The 18,206-nt window shown below is 38.8% G+C and overlaps 4 protein-coding genes across 4 annotated transcripts in view; all 4 read right to left on the bottom strand.

Annotated features, from left to right (window-relative positions):
- LOC104709797 (glutathione S-transferase F3-like) overlaps window positions 1-632 on the bottom strand; it is an 8,145-nt gene extending 7,513 nt beyond the window's left edge. Inside the window, exons 1-3 of the mRNA XM_019228618.1 lie at window positions 385-632; window positions 239-287; window positions 27-157 (exon numbers count right to left, since the gene is read on the bottom strand). Coding sequence (XP_019084163.1) covers window positions 27-157; window positions 239-287; window positions 385-534 — 330 coding nt within the window. The 5' untranslated portion in view covers window positions 535-632. The remainder of the gene's footprint in view (window positions 1-26; window positions 158-238; window positions 288-384) is intronic.
- LOC104707843 (thylakoid lumenal 16.5 kDa protein, chloroplastic) lies at window positions 4,556-6,390 on the bottom strand. Its single transcript, XM_010424275.1, has 4 exons — window positions 5,993-6,390; window positions 5,069-5,208; window positions 4,903-4,975; window positions 4,556-4,794 (listed from the first exon to the last, which is right to left on the bottom strand). Exons 1-4 carry the CDS (start codon window positions 6,324-6,326, stop codon window positions 4,685-4,687), a joined length of 657 nt encoding a protein of 218 aa, XP_010422577.1. The 5' UTR covers window positions 6,327-6,390; the 3' UTR covers window positions 4,556-4,684.
- LOC104707842 lies at window positions 6,704-8,806 on the bottom strand. Its single transcript, XM_010424274.2, has 3 exons — window positions 8,516-8,806; window positions 7,536-7,891; window positions 6,704-7,442 (listed from the first exon to the last, which is right to left on the bottom strand). Exons 2-3 carry the CDS (start codon window positions 7,887-7,889, stop codon window positions 6,867-6,869), a joined length of 930 nt encoding a protein of 309 aa, XP_010422576.1. The 5' UTR covers window positions 7,890-7,891; window positions 8,516-8,806; the 3' UTR covers window positions 6,704-6,866.
- LOC104707840 (homeobox protein LUMINIDEPENDENS) lies at window positions 10,374-15,433 on the bottom strand. The gene is made up of 13 exons (XM_010424273.2): window positions 15,085-15,433; window positions 14,679-14,706; window positions 14,265-14,395; window positions 13,769-14,136; window positions 13,583-13,676; window positions 13,404-13,497; window positions 13,177-13,306; window positions 13,044-13,077; window positions 12,923-12,966; window positions 12,744-12,832; window positions 12,025-12,513; window positions 11,374-11,888; window positions 10,374-11,075 (listed from the first exon to the last, which is right to left on the bottom strand). Exons 1-13 carry the CDS (start codon window positions 15,247-15,249, stop codon window positions 10,479-10,481), a joined length of 2,778 nt encoding a protein of 925 aa, XP_010422575.1. The 5' UTR covers window positions 15,250-15,433; the 3' UTR covers window positions 10,374-10,478.

Below are 18,206 nucleotides of genomic sequence, written 5' to 3'. Positions count from 1 at the left end.
GCAAGCTTTGTAGCCACTGGGTCGAACTGGTGAGCTTCCACTTGCATTCCATTGGCCATGATCGCGTACTGAGATACGTTCTTGGAGTCAGCTGGGAGAAGGTTGGTTCCTTGGTTTTCGTATTTGTGAGCTATGTACTGAGTAATCGCTCTTGATTCTGCACAAAAATATCCAATTCATATTAGTGAATCAGATTTATTTGAGATTGAAGATGATGCATGGAAAACTTAGTTCGTACCAAAGAGCTTGAGGTCTCCATCTTCAAAGGCTGGAACTAGACCAAAAGGCTGAAGAAGAAAACATTCAAGATCCAGGACAGATATATAAAAAACAGTTGGCCTTGTCTTACAAGTTACAACAAACACATAGATAAGATATACTTACATTGCGGGAGAGGAAAGGCTCCTTCTTGTGCTCACCGTCTTTGATCTCAACATGAACGAGCTCAAAGTCGAGGTTCTTCTCGTGGAGGGCGATGAGGACTCTCCTGGTGGAAGTGGTAGCAGCGTGTCCGAAAACTTTGATACCGGCCATTTGATTTGGTTACTAGGAAACTCTCTGACAAAGGATTAAGAGATGTGATGTTTGATGTTGAAGGTGAGAATGTGATGAAATAAGACACAAGTAGCGATGGTATTTATACAGAAGCATTTGTGCGCTCTCAGTAATATTAACGCTTCTACAATGCCGTCGCTACCAATATTGACTAGTCGTCTTAGCGGATTTTTTTAAAGCTGAATTGGATTGATTAACGTTGGATTTTTTGTTTTTACATTGGTTAGGAGATAAAGTTGTAATAAAAGCATTCAATGTATTCAGAGAAAAGATCAAACAAAGTGCGTAATATAATGCCCAAATGACTGCAAGAGCTTTATATGTTTGGCATATATACGTTTGTGATGTATACTTTTGGTTTATAATTGTGACAAGGGAACCAATTTAGGAAGAGTTATCAAGTTAATGATATTAACAGATCTCAAATCCATACAAATTTCAATTAAATATGACAAGAATTCTAAAATATAGTTCAGAAATTCTACTCGAATAATCAATAATCATATTTTTTTTCTCGTTAGAACGCATATATGGTCGATTCTCAACTCGATGGTCGATACAGTTGTATTAATACACAAGAAGCCCATGGGAATCTGATAAGCTTTTAAATGGGTAAAAAGAACCTGTATAATTGATGGGAAAGTGATAAACAGAAGCAATTGTATAAACATAAATTTCCTTTCACAATGAAATAATAATATACAAGATAATTTAACCCATTGTACATAAATACAAATAATATTACAACAAAAATGAAAAAAATATTCATTAAACAAAAAAATTACAAAATGAATATGTAGGTATAAGCGGACAGAATATGTTTCGTGTGGTACATATCTGTGAAAAAATTATTGATCTTTTTTGCATATCGTGAAATATATCCAATATTTTTCTAGTTCGGTCATTATCATAAAAATCATTCACTACATCTACCATTTATTTAATTTTATCAAACCTCATGAGTAGCTAGGTTGGATTTATAATGTTTTTCTACCATTCTAGCAATCATAACTAACCAATTAGCCTTTGGGAATGATTAGATTAAAAAGATTAGCTCCGCTATTACCCCTAATCTCGTATAATAAGTATTTCAGCGTCAACGGTGGGGCTGAGCGAAGTCCTTTCTTGACAGATATAACTAAAGACTCAGACACTTCCAATGAATAAGACAACATGGTCATAGAAGCGTTTTCCGCATGTAATCCTATCGATGGGTATACATAAGATTACTAAAACAAAAATGGGTTTATCATTTGATATGTATCAAAAGGTGGCTGCCAACATCAATAACATACATGTTGCAAAACTTTTGGGAGGAGACTTGCAGAGATATTTCATTGTCCGCGGCATGGTCTTTAAATGTGAGGTTCTTGGTACCATTAGGCGAATGGAAAAGGCAAAGGTGAGATTGCTTTGACCATTTTCTGTTTGTTAAGAGAAGAAATAGTTTGATGGGAACTATTTGCACCAGAATTCCTCCGCCATCTGTTCGACGATGAGAACGCGCCTGATACCATGATCGCCAACTACCGATTTGAGTTTATAAAAGAGTGTTTATAGTTTAGATGTTATAATAAAAAAATTATAAATAATGTTAAAATTAATGATTTTAAAATTGTTTTGTTTAGATAATATTGATTATTTTTGTTTGTTTAATTTCTTAACCCCTATTCGTAAACCCAATACCTACATAATTTCTTTTTTTTTGACAACATCATACAAGATTAGCTTAGAGAAGCCAATTGGTAGGAAACTCGTTGACATAGGTAATTTGATGCGACTCTACTCTAGCACGACGCGCCAGCTTGTCTGCAATACCATTCTGTGAACGAGGGATCAAGACTAAAGAAAAGGAGAGAAATTCGTCCTTATCCGCTTCAATGTCATCCAAATACGTCCTAAATGCGGGCCACTCGGAAGGCGAAGACACCATCTTCACCAAATCAGAACAATCGGTGAGAAAAACAACATTCTCATTATCCGCTCCGATCATACATCTCATTGCCCAAATTAAAGCTTCCACTTCTGCATGAAGTGGTGATAGACTACGACGAAGGTTAGATGCACCCATAATGGGAGCTTCCCCCTCCGGGGGAATACAATACCACCCTCTGCCAGAGTACCGGTCCGTCTCTTTCCAAGATCCATCCACAAAACATCTACAACCATTTGCATGGTTCCTAACCGTCCTACTAGCAATATTCATATGACTAGTGGGTGGTCGGGGACCATTCTGTAGAGATATCCCAGGGGAATCCCCCCGTGCCGAAAACCAGAGTTTTGCTTCCTCCTCCGCTAGTCATAAAATCGCAAGCGGATTGGAATCCAAGTTGCTGAAAATTTTATCATTTCTAGCCTTCCAAATATACCAAAGGATCCATGGGAAAACATCAATCGAAGAGATCTGTTGGAATCTCCAAAATAATGAGTCTATGTTTGCATAGATAGAGTTTGAGGGAAACATGCCCGAAGAAACTGGGAAATGGGACAACGCCCAAACCTGTCTAGCCGAAGGACATACGAATAATGTATGGTTTATTGTCTCCTCATCACCGCCACAAAGAGCACATTCGCTTTCGCAACCCATACCGCGACGCCGTAGATTAGATGCGGTTGCTACACAACCTGTAAGTGCTTGCCACAAAAAGTGCCAAATTTTTGGTGGACACCGGAGTTGCCAAACAAAAGCTTGAAGAGATATAATATTTGGGCCAGAAGTAAGTGGAGAATCTACTGGAACCTATCTCAAAGCTTTACCCAGATTTAACTGTGTACATGTCAGTTTTTGTCAAGTGCCACCCCAGCCTGTCCGGTGAAAGCAAATTACCAAGAGGTAAAGCAGAAATAATGGCAACATCTTCCGGCTTGAAAAAGGCCGAAAGTAACGCCAAGTCCCAGGAGAGAGAGTTCCTGTCAATGAAAGTTTCAACTCGAAGCGTAGGATCGATAGACGATCCTGAACGTAGTGCTGGTCTCGGGAGTTAGGCAGGAATCCAGGGATCAGACCATACTAAAATGGAATCACCATATCCTACTCGTTTAATCAGTCCTTTGTTTACCAGAGAGCGAGCAGACACCATACTACGCCATCCATAAGACGGTGAGTAGGATTTAATCGGATCCAACGGATTGGAATGCCTATAATAACGACCTTTAAAAACCTTAGCAAACAAGGAGTCTGGGCTGTAACTAGCCGCCAGAGTTGTTTAGCCAACAACGCAGTGTTAAAGTCATCCAAACACCGAAACCCCAAACCACCCTCTATCTTATCAGTACACAATTTGTCCCAAGCGATCCAATGTAAACCGCGTGATTCCCCGGACGAACTCCACCAAAAATTGGAAATCGCCCTAGTGAGTTTTCGTGTGACCGTTTTCGGAAGGCGAAAACATGACATGACAAAGGTAGGAACGACAGTCGCTACCGATTTGATCATGATCTCCTTCCCTCCCTTGGAAAGTAGTCTGGCAGGCCAGCCACCCGTTCGTTTTTGTAAGCGATCCTGAACAAAGGAAAACATTTTTGTCTTTGAGCCTCCAAGACTTTCCGGAATTCCTAAATATGAGCTCATACCACCCAAAGTGGTGATTCCCAAAATGCCTTTTAGTTCCTCACGCAAGTTCGCTTCTACCTTGTGCCCAAATTGAACCGATGACTTTTGGAAGTTTATCCGCTGACCAGACACTCGTTCGTACTGCCGAAGAATCTCTAGAATAACCTCACATTGTTCCTTTTTGGCCCGACAGAAGAATAGACTATCATCCGCGAATAATAGGTGCGAAATCGCAGGGCAAGCTCTCGACACCCGAATACCTATAATAAGTTTCTTTAATAAAAATCTATAGAAATTGTTTCCTTAATTTGCTTTGTATTTTTTTTTTTTTTTTAATATGATATAACATGACATATTGTGTTTTGATTGGTTAATTAAGAGGGGATGAATAAGAAAGGTTCCTAGTTCCTTTTGATGTGCACTTCTATTGACAATGGTCAATTGTGGTATTCAATAGGACGATAATAACTTTGTTGATTTGATACCCATGCAAGGTAAGTAAGAAACAAATCCTCTTTTTTTGACAATCTGTCCCAAAATACGAAAAACGACAACATATAATCAATTTGTAGCCTATCACAGTCCCTTAAGCTGTTCCAAAACACCTGTCAAAGTCGTCCATTTCTCAAATGCGCCAGCCGATGACACGAAAGCGAGCTTCGATGACTCTATATCGTTCTTGTTCACTGTGAAAAAAAGAATCAAGAACAAGTTTGAAGAAGATATTTACAATGTTGTAATGAGAGTTTTGATTCTTGTGAATAAAGAAGTTAAAAAGGATTGAAGAAGAAGACCTGATGTAATAAGAGAAGCTAATGATGAATTAAATGCTTCCACTTCTGTATTCTCTTCTGGGCTTGTACTCAACTGTCACAAGAACACAAAGAAGGATGCTTCAACAAACAGTAACAAAAAGTTATTTAAGAAAGTATACCTTACGTAAAGAAGCAAAGCAAAGACCTTTGTGAAAGCCAAATTAACGGTTTTGACCCATTCGGTATCGATGCCTTTCCCCAAAACCAAACCTGCAGCTGGCAGATCATTGTTCTCAATGGCTTGTCCTACTTTACTTAACTTGTAAACAAGATCCTGCAAATACCCTGTAAACTGTATCCTTTTAGGTTGAGAACCAAGATGACCAGAACAGATTTGTCCGAAAAAGAGTAAAACTTTTCATCAAAATGATTTAGTTCATGTTGGATTGGAGGAATATAAATTAAGCACAATCAGATTAAATTTTAATGTTAAGTAGCATTGGAACAGCCCAGTTACTTACGAATAACACAAAGAGAAAAACACAAAACAGTAAAAAAATTTCCATTAATTTGTTCTGAGTACTTCATGTGGCACTGGAGGAAAATAAGTTCAACAAAACCAGACTAGGGCTCAATGTAGATGGCATTGGAACAAGCCAATTAACTATGAAAACCATAACACAAAGTGAAAACGCATCTGTCCTTAAAAGAGTGAACTTTTCAATCAATTTGTCCTGATTACTTCATGAGGCATTGAAGGAAGAAGAAATGAAACAAAACCATTTACTTATGAAGACCATAACACAAAGAGTAAAACTTTTCCATAACTTCATATGGCATTAGAGGAAGATAAACGAAACTGAACCAGATCAGGGCAAAATGTAAATGGCATTGGAACAAACCAATTGACTCTGAAAACACATTTGTCCTCAAAAGGGGAAAACTTTACCATCAATTTGTTCTGAGTACTTCATGTGGAGGAATTGAAGGAAGATAAACGAAACAAAACCAGACTAAGGTTCAATGTAAATGGCATTGAAACAAGCCAAGTTAAACTATGAAAGCTAAAGATGTAACCTTTGATCATTTCAATGGAATAAAAATTTAGGGGAAAAATTGAAAGAAGTACCTTTCTCCTTTACAGCAGAATTAAGAACAGCTTGTCTCTCAATCCTCTTCTTCCGATCTTGCTTCACTTTCTCAAGAAGCTCTTCATCGTCATCAGCTTCAAGAATCGCTGCATTCGCGTCTTGTCTTCTTCTGTCGTTACTCACGAGACCAATCGCAACTAAGCTGCTCATAAACCCAAGCGACAGTTCCCTTCTGTTCCATAACAGAGACGATGTCTGGTTCTTGCTGTTTCCTGAGTATGCAATTTGGGTCTTCTTCGAAGACGCCGAAGATGAGAGAGTGGTGGAGAAGAATGGATTTAGCGTTGATGAGCATAGGAGTGATTTCGCCATCTTTTATGCTTCTCCTTCTTCTTCTCTTTGAAATTTCTAGTTGGCATTTTCGAAGAAGAATGTTTTTATGAGTGGATAAGGTCACCTTTGCTAAGATTGTGTTGCGTTGTGTTATTTTCCTCCAATCACTCACTCTCACTATTTTTATTTAAATTTTCTTCTTAATAATTTTAAAATAAAGAAACATAACTACTCATTAGTGTATTAGAGATTTTGGTCTATGATGTATTACTTGATCAATGATATTAACTTGCTAATCACAAAATTTCTGCAGGAACAATTAGGGTTTAATTTTTAGATTTTAAGGTTTAGAATTTGGACAAAAAGACATGATGTTTTAGAACACATTTAAGATTTCATTTGGTTGAAAATTCTAGTTGGGATATAAATCATATTAGATTAATGATTTCACAACAAAACCAAATTGGCCTCACCAAAATATATCCAACTTTTACCATTAACAATACAAACTTATAGATCCTACCCAAAAAAAAAAAAAAAGAGGAAGATTCTTTGAGGCCATAGAAGCAAATCCGTTAGTTACTTCCACCACCAAAACTGTCGAGACAAAAACATCTTCCTCATCCTCTTATTATAAGCCATGAAAGCTCTAGCTTTGACTGGATCACCATTCAGAAACTCAAATGCATACATCTGTTTTGCTTCGTCCAACCCATCAATCTCCATCACTGCTTCCAACAAGTCCTCTGTATTGATCGAAGTTTTGCTTTGGTCCACTGCATCAGCTAGGCGACGAATGCTAGAAGCAACTGCAAACATTGCTTCTTGGAATGGATCCAAGTCTCGAGGACGTTTAGAAGGTTGTCTTACAGGATCTCGAGGAGGAGGAGGATAATCTTGAGACTCTTCATGCATATACTCATTTGCTCCTCCTGCGTATGACTCAGTTCCATCTGTATCACTATGTTCTTCAGAACTTGCTAAAGGGAATGAAACAGAGTCTTCTTCAAAGTGTTTTATGTCGTTAAGATGATGATTGCTTTCACTCTTCACTTTGCTATATCGACCTGAAGTTTGATAGTCACCACATACTGTTCTAAGTTCTTCATACATCTCAATTTGCTTTCCCCTAAATGCTTTTGCGTCTGGGTATACCTGTTCCAACCAATTTGAAGTTGATAATGGTGCACAAAGAAGGATGATCTTTTAGTGAAAGAGCAGAGATTATGAGGGGATATATACACTTACAGCAATATATCTTTTCCAGAGCTCATCACTTTCGCAATCGATCATTTTTGTGCTCGAGTTCCACCAGAATCCGTCTCGACTAAGTATGTCTCTCATCACTCTGTACCTTTTCTTAATCGTCTTCAGGCGATTGATAACTTTTTGGCTATTGAGGTTTAGATTGAAACGAGTATTAACCGCAACACAAGCAGCAGTGTATGCACTCTCGTTGAAACATTTGTCTACTTTGTTCCCGTTTTTCGCCTGGACAGCCAAAGCTTCAATCAGACACTTGTCCATTCCAACAGACCATACAACATTTCTCCCCTTGTGCTTCATCTGTCTTCTCTGAACTGGAATGCCATATTGATCCATTCCTGATTCATTTATGTAAAAACCACGGAATATAAAGGATAACATGTCAGAAAGTGATTTGCCCATTTCATCACAAAGAGGAAGCCAAAGAAAAATTATAAAATGATCAATCAACAGAAGGTACAATTCTATGCACATCATTAATATCACAAACAAACAAAAAAAAAGCTTGGTTATTCACAGACACACAAACAAAGAGGGTACACTAAGGTTCCAATTTGATCATATAAATCTGTGTGTACTCCACAAGTGCAACGTCCAACAAAAAGTCACAGATTTCACATTTAGCAATCTTAAAAAATATCCAGAAATAACATCACCAGAGTGGTGACAGAAACAAATGCCACGGAGTTGTGTTTACAGGAGTGACCACAAACTACAAAGACTCTTCTGACAGAGAGGTTATCCAACCCATTAAGAACAAGATCACGGTAAATTAAAACGTGTACCAAGCACTAACGATGCTGAACAATGAAAAGCAAAACCATCTCTAGTAAGCGAGAGAGACTACACGGTATTGGCAAAACTAAACTTAGAAATCCACAATCTTCTAAATGTAGGTGAAGTAGCTACTTAAAAATATTTCAATCAAACTTTTAGTCTCATGAGATATTTAATGCGCATACCTTGGCAGAATCAGATTTCACGGACAGAGTGAGATCGGCGCCGGAGTCAAAAGTGGCGGAATCAGGGCGACATTTCCGAGAAGGAGAAGCTCGATTAGGGTTTGGTTTCTTCACCCTTTTTCTTATTTTCGAAAGCACTACAAAAAAGTCGTCGAAGAAATTTCCCAATTATCATCGCTTCGACAATACGGTGCGTTTCTTTGGAAAAAAAAAAATTAAAAATGGACCCAGACGAAGAATAAATCCCGTTTCGGTCTGATATTTTCTTTTGCCGTTTCCCGGAAAATTTCTTCTGAAACTTTTACTCTTTTTTTTTTTTTTTTTTTTTNTTCTCCCCAGTCTCGGTCTACGTGGCATCGTCGGGTTATGAACAGTGAAAACTTCACGGGCCAAATACATATAAATAACTAATGGGCCGAGTTTGATGTAATTTCATAAAGCCCACTTAAAACGAACGGAACCGACCCGATTCTTCCGCAAGGAATTGTAAAACCCTAGCTTTCTCCTCTGTCTTATATATATTGCCGCCTGTAAACTCCTTCTTCTCTCAACTCATTCTTTTGTGCCGATGATGATTCCTCTTCTTTTTATCTCTAAGTTCGCTATGATTGATTCAGTTGTTTTTTTAAAAAGTTTTTTTTTTTTTTTTAAATTCTGTCGAATTTTTTTTTGAGTTTGATGTTGGTGGATAACAATTAGGGAATTAGGGTTTAGGAGTGAAGGCAGTGATGATGAAAAACTACCTATTTTATGATGCAATATACGCTGATTAGAAAATTTACCAATGGATCCTTCTGAGCCTTCACACTTTTTTATTATTTACTTTATTTTTTTTAATCAATTTTCAGTTTTCTTGGTGGAAAAAAAAACTGTTTTTATTATTTGCTTTGTTGATGAGAAAAGAGCCAATGGAATGATGATATGATTATTCGGAAATATTGATTTATTCTGTCGACCAAAACTCAGACTACAATTATCTGATCATTTGGCTCTCCTTTCTTATTTGTTTTTTTTTTGGTTTCGAATCAGATTTTCGTAGTTTTTTTTTCCGCCCTTTTGGTTTTTAACCACTAACTTGTTCGTGATACTTGCCTACTAGTCTTCGAGAGACGAATTGGAACGAGCCAAAGTCGAGAGAGGTTGTTTACTTGATTAAGCAGAACATACAGCTAGGTAATTTACATGGGACCAAAATTGAAACTTCAAAGATAAATTTATCAGGCAATTAATCAAAAATAGTTTGTCGTATCGTAAACTGACAAGATAAAAAGGATAACCCGGCGAGATACATTGTAGTTGTCCTCTTGAAGCTTTTTCAATTTAAAAGAAGTTGAAATCCTTTACAATTTCGCTATGGACAATGTTGGTTTACAAGACATAGGGTTTAAAAGTGACTCCAAAATTGCTTGAAAGAGCTGATGTCTTTGTTGTTAATATTGGGAACTTGATGACATTTACTCATTTAGAGCTATTTTTCTAGGTTCAGATGAAAAGAAGTGAACAAATGCGCAGCTGGCAATATTTGTTTCGTCATGTGATTTTTACTTTGCTTGTTTAGATTGTTGGTCATCTCAACGCCATAAGATGTTGATAAACCGTATTGGTTTTTAACCTTTTTTATGTCATGTTTGTCCGGGAAAAATAAAATTGGGGGAAGAATAAGATCAAAGTCAATTCTAACAATCTTCACCAAAATTTCGATTACAAAACTTATTCGGATATCCAATTTCGGCGGTTAATGGTAACATAATTTGACATTTGAAAAACTTTAAACCGGACTGAGAGATATAGTAGAGTTAATTTTATCGATCTTTTCAGTTTATTGTCTATCTCTTATGAATCTTTCGTGAGTTAATAATAATAATGAAAAATCTGTGTTCCAAGATGTGAAAATGCTAATTGAACCCTGACAGACAAGTATTGTATTGAAGATCAAAACGAACAAAAATCTCATATATTTGTCTCAACGCCATCTTTTGTTTTGGTTCCAATAAGGGTGAGAGGAAGAATCATATTTCCTCGATGGTTGTTGCTGTTGTTGTTGTTGCCCCCTCACGTTAGGATGGTTCCTACTTGGGCTATGATCAGGACTCCATGATTCATATCCTCGATCGCTACTCATGTACTGGTTATTCCCTTGGTAAGAAGAAGCTTGTGACGCCACTGCAATCTCGTTTCCTTGATGTGAGTAGTAACTGTTCTGACTCTGCTGCGACCTCCATGAACCCGACGATGTAGCTGTGCCCATTTGTCCTACCGCTTCCCTTACTGCATACGATGTTGTTGAGATTGGTTGTTGCTGAAGATGATGATTGTGATGAAGTTGTGGTTGCATTTGTTGTTGTTGTTGTTGTTGTTGTTGTTGTTGTTGTCTTTCCGTGTGAGACAATATGAGCGAGTTATTATATGCTGCTGTAGCATGTCGTGGGATCGCTTGTTCGTTTGTTGATTGCCATTGCATTGAGGTGACGTGAAGATGAGTACCCGATCTAGCAACTGCAGCACCGACTTGGTTTTGCCTAGAAAATGGATTCCGAATTGCTTCTTGTCCCCATCCACTCTGCAAAATTGGAATACACTTTTAATTCAATAAATAGGATAAGAAACAGTGAACATGAACATCTTGTAATGAAGGCATTGTACTCATCAGGTTACAGATCTAACAGCTGGGGAGGACTAATAAACGGTTTGGTGCTATCTAGAGCTTGTTGTAGTTCTTTTGTTTGTTTTTTCTATATATATGTGATTTTTCCCATCATTAATTAACCATATGATTTCATTTGGCAACAATGCTCTGTCATTAGGGTTCCCCAGATATGTCCAAGGAATTTGGGGTGTATAGGTTTCGAATAACGCACCATTCCAGGATTAGTTGCTGGAGTGGGAGATGGAAGAGAAACTTCGACCTTTTCTTCAACCTGCTTATTTGAGCTACTACTCGAAGTTGGTGCCCCAGTCTTAATCACATCAAGCAGTTTTACCATATCTTGGCCGCCTAAATTACTGGGCTTGCCAGAAGTCAGTGCATAAACAAGATCTGGGTTCTTAAGTAACGCAGCTAATAATTCGAGATCAGGTTCAGGACAGCTTAGAGATGATGAGGTTGTGGCAGCACCGGCAGCAGTTCTTCGTTCATCAAGTGATTCCTGTGGTTCTGTTGAACTTTCTTCCGGTGACTGTTGAGACGGAATTTCAGGTGTCAAACTGTCATCATAGTCCATTTCCCTGTCCCATGGTTCCTTAGGGTTCAATGGTATAGTTTGTAGAGACTGATATGTTGTTTCTCTTTCTCGCCGGTTTCTGTTTCTCTGAACATCAGCCTCCTTGCTATTACCACCAGCAGCTACTCTCCAGGCTTCATCAAGTTCCATTCCTGCAGAAATCTAGACATTAGAATGGGACCTGAACTACCACTAAAATAGAAGTGAACTAATGAAACATCCCTGAAATGTCACTTTCAGCTTATTCCATAAGTGGTCAATGAGATAGAAATCTGAAGAATGGTATACCTGGAGGTACATGCCAATCAATCTGTATTCTCTTGCAATTCTTGAGAATAGTTTGTGGACTCATTTTCACCAAAATTCCCACCTTATTAGAAATGCTTTTAGAAGGTGTTAAAAAGGGTTTTTTAATTTCATCAGTTTGTATCGGGACAATTATGGCTGGTCCATCAACGGGCTGAATAGCTGAAGGTACATTTGTATCTTCAGTCTTAGCTTCACTGTTCTGACTAGGTGGAAAATCCTTGGACGACTGAAGAGCCAATGGCTTCTCAGGAACAATGGTTTTCGAATCACCAATGGCACTTGGTAAAGCATCCTTTTTACTATTCTTGCTTTGCATATAAAGGGCACGCATCTTTGCTTTCTGAATATCATCAGCAGACATAGGGCGGCTTCGAATTGAAGTTCCTATTCTTACTGTCTGAGGACTCTTTCCAGCAGCTTTTTGGCCTGGTTGTTCCACCATCTGTACTTTCCTACGTTCTTTGTTATCTGCTCCAAGCTAAGGAAACACTTTGAAGCAAAGAATTATCTGTGCTAGGAAAAGGACCATAACATGAAGCGAAGTATCTGGCTGCTCTTTTGACATGGCAGGTTTCACATGGATAATACCGACTCAATTACACAAGCAGTCTATGAGTTGAAAAAGCTAACTTTTCGAATGAAATGAGAAAATGTAAACATTTGGTGCTTCAAAAAAAAGAGGTCAAACATAAGGATACATGATGGAGTTGAACCAAGCATGTGTTTCTTGGTGGAATCATCTGCAGAAGTAAGTAACAATTTTGGACCCTGTGACGATTCAAACCTCCTGGACCAAAAATACAACCAATATTTCTGAGACCACCTAACCATCAAAAGGGTACATATTTTAGATGCAAGTAAAAAATCAAACTGATACCTGACATTCTCTGACCTTCCATTTGTAAGGCTAAGTATATCTTCCTGTTACAACGAAAACAGGTTTTATGGAACTGACGTAGTACAAATAATAGGAAAAGATTAATGTATGTCCCACTTACAGGATTACTAGTATCACCCATGATTTCAGCAATACTGCATAACAAGGCAGAATTCAATGAGTAAAAATGTCACTAAACAACAAAATTGGAGGTAAGAAAAAAGTATCTAGCCAACACATAAACTACAACTTGCCTCTGTTTCAGAAGCAATTGACTCTGCGAATCAATTTGCGAATTGTTACGATTCTGTTTCTTCATAGCTTGGATTTTAGCAAATAACTTGGTCCATCTTGATAACAAACCTTTTGCCCTGTTTGATATGTCTGATCTTCAAATCAGATAATGAAATCGAAGAAATCACAACACGAACTTTGGCATTAATGAAAGTAACACAGCATTTAAGTTTATAAGAAATTACACCTGACGTCCTATAGAAACGAAGTCCATTGACGCTTTGCAATATGGCTGACATATTTTCAGGAGATGCTTTGTGAAGAGGCAAATGACAAAGAACCTGCGTGCTATATATCAGTTATCCATAATACAACAATTTTTAGTTTCTTTTCAGCAATCCGGCTGCAAGTATATTAATCTAGTACCTTCAGGATAAGGAGTAAGACACTTGTTTGCTCTTCAGCAGCAGCTTGACTCAACCATGTTGTAAGTATCAAAACCCCTCCTTTTGATAAAAACCTGTGCACACACAGAAAATGACAGTAAAGATGGGAATACAGAAACTATAAAATATATAAGACATTGAGTGAAAGAAAACACTCAATTAGTACCAGATCAGTACGGAAGAATCTTGTATCTGCATGATCCACTCCATTAATTTCACTTGGCCTGAAAATGTTTCTTCTTTACGCAACAGAGAAAATATATTCTCAACAAAGTATTTGTCTGAGTCACTGATGTCGGGTGGAATATCCTCGGGTGGCATAAGTGCCACTGTTTCACCTTCACCCCAACTTAGAGAACATGCCTCTGGATGTACAGAGTTCAAGGGAACGGGATCAACATGATTTGTGGCATTGTTATTTTCCGTAACACCATCACCTTGTAGAGCATCTGAATTGGACAAAATTAGCTTCTCTCTTGAAAGCCTGACCTGTTTCCTTACCCTTGTCTTTTGAGTAACAAAAAAATCCCGAACCTGCCATTGAAAGAAATAATAGGGATACCACCAAAGTCTCATGAGCACCTCAACATGACAGATCAAAACTGACATATAATTCAAAAGGCATCGCCAAACAGAGTACTTATCAAGAAGAAGAACAATACCTGGGCGACTGTGATGCCAAATAGAGCACTTATCTCCCGAGATTCCCTCTTACTAATAGCATCTTTAACTGCGAAAACTGCTTGTAGATACTTAGCAGCCTTTGGATTCAACAAGTCTCTTGGCCGCTTTCCTGAAATATTTAAAACTTCATCAGATACGAGGTATCAAGTAAGCAACAGTTGGGTGTGCTTGTTTAAGGAACACATCAACAACAAATTGAAACACTTTCTGTGATACGCCTTCAAGACAAAGAGAAGAAGAAATGATATCATGAAAGGATAGCAGTGACAAACTTAGTATACGAAAACAAACTAAAAATGCTTGAAGGAGACTGAGGGGAACAAAATCAGTCCATATGCCCGGTAATATGCATGATTATGCCAAAAGATCCCACGAATCCAAACAAGACTCACCAATTTTAATGGACAACGCACCAGCAGCCTGCAAAAATAGAAGCAAAACAGAATCAATGCCTTTAACAGAGATGATACAAATGATTACTTGAAAAGGGAGAAGTAACTTCTAAACAGCTGAACCATCACCATTACAGTACGAACCCACATTTACAAACGGGACCAGAAGTTAAACTGTGAAGCAAAGCTTTTATCACCGAAGCTAACCAATTCACAGAAGAAGCAACGAGGTCGAGCTATAAGAATGTATACAAAAAAACACCTCTATGTTTGCTAGACTCAATACCCTTAAACCCGATTAACTTGTCCTTCTCAGCTTTGCCCATATCGCCAAAAAACACCATTACCCAAAACAAATAAAGAAAAGAACTTCCGATACCATATAACATCAAAAACGATGACCAACCATTTCTTGCGCGAGGGGGTTAACGCCGGTGAGTTTGCATTGGGCAACGACGACATCTTGGAGCTGATCGATCTGGCTATGGAAAAGCTCCTTCTGCGAATCCAATAGCTCCATCAAAGACTCCACCGAGCTCCCGATCTCTATCTCGTCATTGAACGCGTCCATGGCCGCCGACGGAAAACTCGAAGACCAATACGCAAACTGAATTCAAAATGTGCATCAGCAAATGAATATACGTCTGTATCTAGGACTCAGTGATTCAAACGTCGTGGTGAGACGATGAATTCTATGAACATGGCTACCTAATTTTCTGATTCTCGGAAAAGAAAAAAATCGAATCCGAGTTAGGGTTTGGGTTTGAGTAAAGGACAGCAAAATAAGGGGGCATAAAAGTAAATAAGTTACTACTATAAAAAAGAAAAAGCTAAAACGCTGCGTTTTGTAGCTGATCTGCAAGCAAAAAGGAATGAAGTTAAATTTGTTTTACTATAGATAAATTTTTTTTTTTTTTTCAACAAAAGATCAACTCAAACGAGCCAATGCGAAGGAAAGTTGTTAACAAACAAAACATGATACGGAGAGGTACGCGCTTGGCATGCCTAGAAATCCGCACTAACATTAGCATTTCTTGAAATTAAAGATAAAGAAAAAGATGAAAATTCTTCCCTATCAATCTTGATGTATTCCAGGTACGTCGTGAAGGCTGGCCAGTCAGAAGGAGAAGACACCATCTTCACCAAATCGGAGCAGTCCGTATAGAAAGCCACGTCTCGGAAATCATGACCAATCATATACCGCATCGTCCAAAGAAAAAGCTTCAGCTTCGACATGTAATGGTGATAGACTTCGACGAAAATTCCTAGCGCCCATCAGCGGTGACACAACCTGGAGCGAGGTACAACACCATCTAGCACCTGCAAATTGGTCTCCTGCTTTCCAGGAACCATCTATAAAGCAACGATAGACAGAGAAAACGGGTGGGAGTGAAGTAGTACCCCCAGACCCGATAAACCTACAGGGATAGGGTGAGAGATGTCTACATCATCCTATACTTGAGCCTGCTGCCACCCTATAGCTTCTCCTTATGCAACCCTCACAATATCCTCTGGTTTCTCCACAATATCTTCAAAAACTCGTGCATTCCGAGCTTTCCAAATATACCACATAAGCCAAGAAAAAGCCACAACATGAGCCCCTGGATTCTGCTGCCCTAAGAAATGATCCAAATTTACATACACCGAATCTGTCGGAAAGGAAAGTGGGCCCACCGGTACATGGGCTAAAGCCCATACTTGACGAGCAGGAGGACAAACAAAAATTGCATGATTTATGGTCTCCTCCTCCGCTCCACAGCGAACACATCCTAAATCACATGCAATACCACGACGTCCCAGATTATTCGAGACCGAAATACATCCAGATAACACCTGCCACATGAAATGTTAAATTTTTGGAGGGCATCGGACCCGCCAAACGCTAGCGAGAAGGGGTGTTATGTCTGGCCCAGAGCCACGAGCCATGAAAGGCTGATTTACATCAAGTCGTGCAGTGTGATAACCTGATTTGACTGTATACCGCCCTGTTTTCGTGAAATGCAAACCGAAAGGGTCTCCCCTTTGATTTCCTCCTAATGGTATAACCTGGATCAAAGCCACATCAAGTGGATCAAAATGCTCATGAAGCATGTCCATCCGCCAAGTGTTCGTCTCACGATCAATTAAATGATTCATTTGAAGAGAGAGGTCCTTTATCGGGCCCCTACTTAAAGCTGGTCTCGGGGATTGAGCTGGCACCCAAGGATCAGACCATATGGAAATGGTGTCCCCGGAGCCAACCCGTTTAATAAGTCCTTTATTAACCAAAGAGCGAGCGGAACATATACTTCTCCATCCGTATGATGGGGAGTAAGACCTAATAGGATCCAAAGGATGCGTATTCCTATAGTACCTACTTTTAAAAACCCTGGCAAACAGTGAGTTCGGAGCATCAATCAGACGCCATAACTGTTTAGCCAACATGGCGGAATTAAAATCGTCTACATTCCAAAAACCGAGACCGCCGAGCTGTTTGCTGACACATAATTTTTCCCAAGCAAGTCAATGCATGCCCCTTGATTGACCATTAGTGCTCCACCAAAAATTCGCCACTGCACTCGTAAGTTTGGATGTAATTGTTTTTGGTATCCTAAAACAAGACATCACGAAAGTCGGGACAGCAGTAACCACATATTTAATCATTACCTTTTTCCCCCTTTTGAAAGCAAATTTGCCGTCCAACCATTCGTTCGACTCTGAATTCGTTCACGAACAAAGGAAAAAACTTTGGTTTTTGCCCCACCCAAGCTTTCAGGTAAACCTAGATATGACCCCATACCGCCCAAGGTTGTGATCCCAAGGACATCCTATAATTCCGACTTCTTTGTGTCATCAATCTTATGGCCAAACTGAACCGATGACTTGGCAAAATTTATTTGTTGTTCCGAAGCAGATTCATACTGTTTTAGGATATCTAAAATTACCCGACATTGTTCCCTATCCGCCTTACAGAAAAACAGACTATCATCTGCTAACAACAAATGTGTAATAGGTGGGCATTTATTCACCACTTTTATCCCAGTAATAAGCTTGTTTGTTTCTGCCTTCCGTATATTTGCAATTAAAACCTCCATACATAAAATGAACAAATAAGGAGATAAATGATCCCCCTGCCGTAACCCTCTCTGAGGAATGATCAAGCCATTGGGCTGGCCATTGAGAAGAACTCTATACTCAACCGAAGTGACACAAAACATTATCCACGACACCCATACCTCTGCAAACCCCATTTTGTGTAACAAAGTCGCGAGAAAGTCCCACTCAACTCTATCATAAGCCTTACTCATATATGTTTTTATTGCTATAAATTGCCCTTTACAAGACGGGTTGGTACGTAAACCGTGAAACATCTCTTGTGCAATAAGGATATTATCTGAGATCAATCGGCCAGGAACAAAAGCCGATTGGGTCTCAGAAATAAGGCCCAGTAAAACTCTCTTAAGCCGCTGGCACAATATTTTTGAAATGATTTTATATCCCACATTACATAGGCTAATCGGACGCAATTCTGCCATCCTAGTTGGCTTG

Source organism: Camelina sativa, chromosome 8, assembly GCF_000633955.1.
Source record: "Camelina sativa cultivar DH55 chromosome 8, Cs, whole genome shotgun sequence".
In the NCBI taxonomy this organism is placed as follows: domain Eukaryota; kingdom Viridiplantae; phylum Streptophyta; class Magnoliopsida; order Brassicales; family Brassicaceae; genus Camelina; species Camelina sativa.
The sequence above is the reverse complement of the archived record's forward strand: the minus strand, read 5'-3'. Positions and strand labels throughout refer to the sequence as shown.